The sequence below is a fragment of the Triticum dicoccoides genome, chromosome 6B (genome assembly GCF_002162155.2).
Source record: "Triticum dicoccoides isolate Atlit2015 ecotype Zavitan chromosome 6B, WEW_v2.0, whole genome shotgun sequence".
Lineage (NCBI taxonomy): Eukaryota > Viridiplantae > Streptophyta > Magnoliopsida > Poales > Poaceae > Triticum > Triticum dicoccoides.
In genome coordinates, this window is record NC_041391.1 from 28,648,304 (window position 1) to 28,656,474 (window position 8,171).

The following is an 8,171-nucleotide window of genomic DNA, read 5'->3' on the forward strand; positions in this document are numbered from 1 at the left end:
TGTAAATACGCTGGAATTATCGCTTCTCCGGTTCGTGAAGCTGGCAAAAGGCTGCTTCAATATTTTGCACTAGACGCCCGCAGCGCTCCGCGAAGCCCACTCCATGGAGCTCAGACGTTCGGTCTAGCTTCGCTCGCGGAATTGGAGAAGCCTAGAGCGGGAGGAGTTCAGAACACGCCCTAAGTCTCAATCTGGATACATATTAAAAGTGGGAGCAATTAGCTAGAGTAGCTTCGTGCAGAGCATTGTGGACATAGAATATTTGCGAAATACATACGGCTCTGAATATGAAAGACCCGTTGACTAAGCTTCTCTCACGAGCAAAACATGATCATACCTTAGTACTCTTTTGGGTGTTAATCACATAGCGATGTGAACTAGATTATTGACTCTAATAAACCCTTTGGATGTTGATCACATGATGATGTGAACTATGGGTATTAATCACATGCAGATGTGAATATTGGTGTTAAATCACATAGCGATGTGAACTAGATTATTGACTCTAGTGCAAGTGGGAGACTGAAGGAAATATGCCCTAGAGGCAATAATAAAGTTATTATTTATTTCCTTATTTCATGATAAATGTTTATTATTCATGCTAGAATTGTATTAACCGGAAACATGATACATGTGTGAATACGTAGGCAAACATATAGTCACTAGTATGCCTCTACTTGACTAGCTCATTAATCAAAGATAGTTATGTTTCCTAACCATAGACATGTGTTGTCATTTGATTAATGGGATCGCATCATTAGGAGAATGATGTGATTGACATGACCCATTCCGTTAGCCTAGCACTTGATCGTTTAGTATGTTGCTATTGCTTTCTTCATGACTTATATATGTTCCTGTAACTATGAGATTATGCAACTCCCGTTTACCGGAAGAACACTTTGGGTACTACCAAACGTCACAACATAACTGGGTGATTATAAAGGAGTACTACAGGTGTCTCCGAAGGTACATGTTGAGTTGGCGTATTTCGAGATTAGGTTTTGTCACTCCAATTGTCGGAGAGGTATCTCTGGGCCCTCTCGGTAATGCACATCATTATAAGCCTTGCAAGCAATGTGACCAAATGAGTTGGTCACGGGATGATGCATTACGGAACGAGTAAAGAGACTTGCCGGTAACGAGATTGAACTAGGTATTGGATACCGACGATCAAATCTTGGGCAAGTAACATACCGATGACAAAGGGAACAACGTAGTTGTTATGCGGTTTGACCGATAAAGATCTTCCTAGAATATGTAGGAACCAATATGGGCATCCAGGTTCCGCTAATGGTTATTGACCGAGAATAGTTCTAGGTCATGTCTACATAGTTCTCGAACCCGTAGGGTCCGCATGCTTAATGTTATGATGACAGTTTTATTATGAGTTTATAAGTTTTGATGTACCGAAGTTTGTTCGGAGTCCCGGATGTGATCACGGACGTAACGAGGAGTCTCGAAATGGTCGAGACATAAAGATCGATATATTGGAAGCCTATATTTGGACATCGGAATCGTTCCAGGTGAAATCGGCATTTTATCGGAGTACCGGGAGGTTACCGGAACCCCCCGGGGGGTTATTGGGCCTACATGGGCCTCGAGGGAGAAGAGGGAAGGAGGCAGGAGGGGGCCGCGCGCCCCTCCCCTTCCTAGTCCGAATAGGACAAGGGAAGGGGGCGGCGCCCCCCCTTTCCTTCCCCTCTTCCTCCTCTTTCCCCCCTTCTCCTATTCCAACTAGGAAAGAAGGGAGTCCTACTCCAGGTGGGAGTAGGACTCCCCCCTTGGCACGCCCTCCTTGGCCGTCCGCCTCCTCCCCCTGGCTCCTTTATATACGGGGGCGGGGGGGCACCCCATGGACACACAAGTTGATCTACGGATCGGTCCTTAGCCGTGTGCGGTGCCCCCCTCCACCATATTCCACCTCGGTCATATCGTTGCGGAGTTTAGGCGAAGCTCTGCGCCGGTAGAGCATCATCATCGTCACCACGCTGTCGTGCTGACTGAACTCATCCCCGAAGCTTTGCTGGATCGGAGCCCGGGGATCCTCATCGAGCTGAACGTGTGCTGAACTCGGAGGTACCGTACGTTCGGTGCTTGGATCGGTCGGATCGTGAAGACGTACGACTACATCAACCGCGTTGTGCTAATGCTTCCGCTTACGGTCTACGAGAGTACGTGGACAACACTCTCCCCTCTCGTTGCTATGCCATCACCATGATCTTGCGTGTACGTAGGAATTTTTTTGAAATTACTACGTTCCCCAACAAAAAAAGCTATAGATATTTGGCAGGTGAAAGCTAGGAGGTTTAGGAGGTTTGCTAAAGGGTGGAGGAGGAACATTGAGGCTGAGCTTAGAAAGCATAAAGCCAGCCTCACTCAAGAGTTTGACTCACTAGATGTTAGGGCTGAAACTAAGCAGTTATCTGATTCTGAGGTTGATAAGATGAAAAAGATACTGCAAGAGCTTCAGCAAATTTGGCTGAAAGATGAAATTAAAGCCAAACAAAGATCTAGAGATAAGGATATTTTAGAAGGTGATAGGAATACTAAATATTTTCAAGCTGTAGCCAACCAGAGGAGAAGGAAGACCCTGATCCATTCACTAGAAGGCCCTAATGGCACTGTTAGTGACACTAAAGACATGCTAGACATTGCCACCTCTTTTTATAAAGATCTTTTTTAAAAAGAAGATAGAAAAGGGTTTAGAGTCAGTAGGGATTTTTTCTCTGAAGGAGAAAAAGTCAAATATGAAGACAATCTATCCCTCCAAGCCCCCCTTACTGAGGAAGAGGTAAAAGAGGCCATTTTTGGATCTTACTCAGATGGAGCTCCTGGCCCTGATGGCCTCTCTTTCCTCTTCCTACAACAGTTCCGGGAGATTTTGAAGGAAGATGTTATGGCCCTCTTCAAAGATTTCTATGAGGGGGAGCTTGACATATATAGACTTAACTTTGCTACTATCACACTAGTACCTAAGGAGAAAGATGCTGCTAGCATGAAAAAGTTTAGGCCAATTAGTCTCTTAAATTGTATTTTCAAAACTTTTACAAAGGTTCTGACTAACAGACTAGCCAAACTAATGAACATCCTTACTTCTAGCAACCAGTCTGCCTTCATAAAAGGCAGATTTATTTTAGAGAGTGTAGTTACAGCACATGAGGTGCTGCACTCTATTGTCCATTCTAATAATTCTGGTGTAGTGATTAAACTAGATTATGAGAAAGCCTTCGACAAGGTCAATCTAGACTTCTTGTATGAGGTGCTGGAGAAAAGAAACTTTGGCCCTAGATGGATAAATTGGATTAAACAAATTACTCAATTAGGCTCTATTGGTGTAAAAATTAATGGTATAGAAGGGAATTTCTTTACTACTAGTAAAGGGCTTAGACAAGGTGACCCTGCCTCCCCTTTGTTGTTTAACCTTGTGATAGATGTGCTAACCAGGATGCTAATGAAAGCTGCATCTCATGACCTTGTGAAAGGATTGTGCTCTGATCTCATCCCTGGGGGGGTCATCTGCTTGCAATATGCAGATGACCCAATCCTTTTCCTTGATAACGACATTGAAAAAGCAGCTAAGCTTTAAACTATTTTAACCTGTTTTGAGAATGTTTCTGGTATGAAGATTAACTATTCAAAGAGTGAGATCATACCATTAGGGCTTCCTGAAGGGGAAATTGAACCCTTCCAACACATCATGGGCTGTACTGTGGGTACATTCCCCATAAAATATCTAGGTATACCACTTCACTACGACAAGCTTAGAAGAGAGGACATTCAACCTCTTATAGATAAAATCCTGAAAAGAATGGCAGGGTGGAGGGGCAAGTTACTCTCCTACTCTGCTAGAATTGTTTTGATCAAAACATGCCTTGCAAGTATACCTGTTTACCTGCTCTTTTTTTTTAAATTCCCTAGATGGGCACTTGACTTGATCAATAGTCAACTTGCTCATTGCCTTTGGAGTGACTTTGAGGGGAACAGGAAGTTGCACCTTGCTAACTGGCATCTAGTTTGTATGAAGACGGAGTATGGGGGTTTAGGTATCCCAAACATTAAAGATGTTAACATGTGCCTCTTGGGCACCTGGGTGAGAAGATACACACAAGATGGAGGGAAAATCTGGAGAGATATAGTTGATAATAAGTACATTAAAAAGAACCCAAACATCTTTGCTGCTAGCACCCAAAATGCCTCCAAATTTTGGCAGGGTGTTATGTGGGCTGCTAAAGCTCTGAAGTTTGGCTATAGATGGCAAATAGGAGATGGTACTAAAATTAGACTTTGGGAGGATATTTGGTTTGGCACACCCCCCTTGTCAGTGCAGTTCTGGCCATTGTACACGATCTGCCATCAGCAGGGGGTGACTGTGGCTGAAACCTGGGATGGCACAAATATTAAATTGACATTTAGGAGGACTTTCTCAGCTGCCATGATGGAAGATTGGTACTGCCTAGAGCAGATAATAAGGAACACGGTGCTCTCTGATGGAGAGGACTCTTTGATCTGGCAGTATGCGAATAATGAGGTTTACTCCACTAGTTCTCTTTATAATGTGATTAACTTTCGAGGTGTGCAGCCTGTTTTCATACCTTCTGTATGGACTATAGTAGTCCCACCACACATACAAGTTTTCCTATGGTTGCTTTCTCATAATAAACTGACGACTAAAGATAATCTTTTTAAAAGAGGCATTGTAAAAACCCCATAGTGCTTATTTTGCAATGAGCATGAAACAGTAGACCATCTGCTTTTCCACTGTGTAGTGGCTAAGCAGCTCTGGATAGATGTCTCTGATATCTTCTCTCTTGAGTTAGGTACCACTTACCTATCAGTGGCCAGATATTGGCCAGCACAAAAAAAGCACTTGGTCTTAAATTCAGTATGTGCTTGTGTAATGTGGTGCATTTGGAAGTTTAGAAACTCCATGATTTTCAATAATGTGATGTGGTCTGACCTTAAACAAATTTGGTGGCAGATCCATCTGACCCTCAAGAGGTGGTTGATCCTTTTCAAGGACTCCCAGCTGGAAAATATGAATCTCATCTTGCAGAAGATAGCATTAAAACTCACTTCCCCTTTCCTGCTGACAAATGGATGAATGATGGCTTGGACACTGAAGGTGTTCCGAGCCTAAGTTCACTCACAGAAATGTCGCTGGGAACGGGAGAGGGGAGACCTGGTAAGCTGTCAAAGGAACGCTGCTCACCTCCTGGAAGCCCTGAGAGAAGCTTCAAGACCATGCCTGCGCTCAGCCCCATCACTCCACTAGAGTTGCCGCTGTCTCCAATCCAAGCGATCAAGAGAATCAAAAGTGGCGGGTATCACAAGGTGATGGAGATAGGGGCGTAGATGAACTGCAATGAGGCGGCGCTGGAGTTCTAGGACCCAGCCCTGGTCATGGTATGGAGCGAAAAAAAAGGGAAGAAGTTATGGCCTGTAATGTATTTGCACTTAAGAGGCTGCAGTCCTTGCCAATTTCCTATTTCCTAAGTATGGTAGAACTTAAGAGTTTTGTAAGAACAGATCCTGCTCTGGTTTCGTTTTGAATGAAAAATGGAAGGGAGGGGGGGGGGGTGTTTTGCCCTACTGTTAGTCTAAAAAATTACCGTGCTTGCAAACTAAATATTTTGCCAATGTAAATTTCCATGAAAACAAACTCACTAGCGACCTCAGCCCATAAAAGGAAGAAAAGCTCTAAGGCCCATAAAAGGCCGAAACCTCAGCTCCACACACCACTCACTCACTGGCTCCATCGGAAATATCTTCCTCGCCGCCGGCGGTGTCGCCGCCGCCGCCATGCTCCATCTCCGGCAGCGCATCGTTTCCCATATCATCTCCTCCGCCGCCACCTCTGCCGTCTCCTGCTCCGCCACCTCTGCCATCTCCTCACTCCGCCGCCTCCTCTGCGCAGCCGCCGCCCCCGTTTCCCCGAACCCCAGTGGATTCGCCGTCGAGGACTACCTCGTCGACAGCTGCGGCCTCACCCGATCCCAGGCCATCAAGGCCTCCACGAAGCTCTCCCACCTCAAGTCCCCCGCCAACCCCAACGCCGTCCTCGCCTTCCTCTCCGGCCTCGGCCTCTCCAGCTCCGATGTCGCCGCCGTCGTGGCCAAAGACCCGCTTTTCCTCTGCGCCGGCGTGGAGAGAACCTTGGTCCCCGTCGTCGACGGCCTCACCGACCTCGGGCTGTCGCGTTCCGAGATTGGCGGCCTCGTCTCGCTTGTCCACTGCCGCTTCCGCTCCAGAGCCATCGTCCCTAAGCTGCGCTACTACCTGCCCCTCTTCGGCTCATTCGAGAACTTGCGCCGGCTGCTCAAGAAGGATCAATCCAAGCTTCTCTCGAGCGACCTTGACAAGGTGCTCAAGCCCAACATTGTGTCCCTGCAGGAGTGCGGGTTAGGTACTTGTGATATTGCCAAGCTGTGTATCAGTGCGCCGATGATACTGGGAACTAACCCGGAGCGCATCCGGGCAATGGTGGCATGTGCTGAAAGATTAGGTGTGCGCCGCAGCTCCGGTATGTTCAGGGAAGCGCTGAAGGCTGTCGCGTTCCTCAGTGAGGAGAAGATCGCCGACAAAGTGGATTATTTGAAGAATATGTTCAAGTGGTCCGATACTGAGGTGGCCATTGCTGTGCGCAAGGCTCCAATGTTGCTGACCAAGTCTAGAGAGATGCTTAGGCGCAAGTCTGAGTTCCTGATATCTGAAGTTGGGTTGGAACCGGTGTATATTGCTCATCAGCCGGTCATGATCTCTTATAGCCTGGAGGGCCGGCTCAGGCCTCGATACTTTGTTTTGAAGTTTCTCAAGGAAACTGGATTGGTAGACCGCCACCGGGGCTTCTATAATGTGCTCACGAAGACCGAGAGGAATTTCGTGGACAAGTACATATGCCCTCACAAGGAAGCTGCGCCACACCTCGCTCGAGACTATGCAACCGCTTGCAAAGGGGAAGTGCCAACTAATTTCAGATTTACTTGAACCGAAAACGGGCCAAGGAAATTGGTTACTGTGTATGGCGCAACAAAGTATTCACTCTGTCTGATAAGCTGGGTACTTCCTTGTTTTGGTGTTGTTTGCCAGACTACATGTTGGCTGTTTTTTCTAGTATGCTGTTACATGCCAGTTTGGTCATTTCTAAGTGCTAAATCCTATGAAACTGTTAATTTTATTTCTGAACTCTGATATATTGATATTGTCATTCCTTAGAGAAGATCTTTGTGTTTTCCCGGTAATTTTTTATTCCTGAACCCTAAAGTTTAATTATATTTTCCTGAATCATGGTTGAGCAAAATATGTGTTGTCAGTTTCATTCTCTCATGTGTTCAGATTTTAGGACTGGGATTTGCCTGCACTTTGAGAATTGCTCCTCAATTTATCTGGTAGATATTCTTTTGTTAGTAAGAAATCCATCTATTCTAATGTGATTAAGATACGTTTCTTCCGGTCATTGGTTGTTTTCGTTACTGAAATCTGCACTTGCTACTGTTTGTATCATTGCTCCATGTCATTAATTAAATTCACGCCTTACAGTTAGCTGTTCATAGCTGCAGAATTGTAGGGGGTTCCATCCAATAGTTTGTAAACTATACTGGAGCAATATCATGTGAACACAATTTGCGCCCTGGTTATATTTTGCCTCTCTTTATGCGGGCCTGTTTTCTGCTCGCCATCATGTTTACGCATTCTTCATCACTGCTCCTTTATATTGGCAATCTTGTGTTTTGGTTGTCAGATTGCGGCTGTTTCCATGGTGTTGCTTAATTCGCCCCTTGTATTTTCAGTTGTTTCCAGACAGGTTAGTCGGTAGTACATACTTATGCAAATAAAAATACTGTTTTAATTGCTGCCACAGGAAAGTTGTGGCGTAAGTAACTGTCACAAGAGATTTGAAGAGCATAGTTTTTCTATTTGCAAGATCTTACTTAGATGTGGACCTGGAGATAGATATCCTTGGGCATGAACTTGGAGAGTGCCTTAGTGAGTTCGGCGATCTTACTTTTCATCTGAATTTTAATTGGTGGTGTCAATATTTGAAGCTAGGCTCCGGCTTACTCAAATGGTAGCGAGGTTCGGTGATCCTTTACATACCATACATATTTCTTAATTTGGTGTAACTTTAGAGTACGACACATTCTCTACAAGTTATTAATGGCGATAATTTTATT

At 45.2% G+C, this 8,171-nt stretch overlaps 1 protein-coding gene across 1 annotated transcript; it reads left to right on the plus strand.

Annotated features, from left to right (window-relative positions):
• The first annotated feature begins 5,747 nt into the window (after positions 1-5,747).
• Positions 5,748-7,216, plus strand: LOC119321764 (transcription termination factor MTERF8, chloroplastic-like). The gene has a single exon (XM_037595312.1). The coding sequence runs from the start codon at positions 5,800-5,802 to the stop codon at positions 6,982-6,984; it is 1,185 nt and encodes a 394-aa protein (XP_037451209.1). The 5' UTR covers positions 5,748-5,799; the 3' UTR covers positions 6,985-7,216.
• Positions 7,217-8,171: the final 955 nt, after the last annotated feature.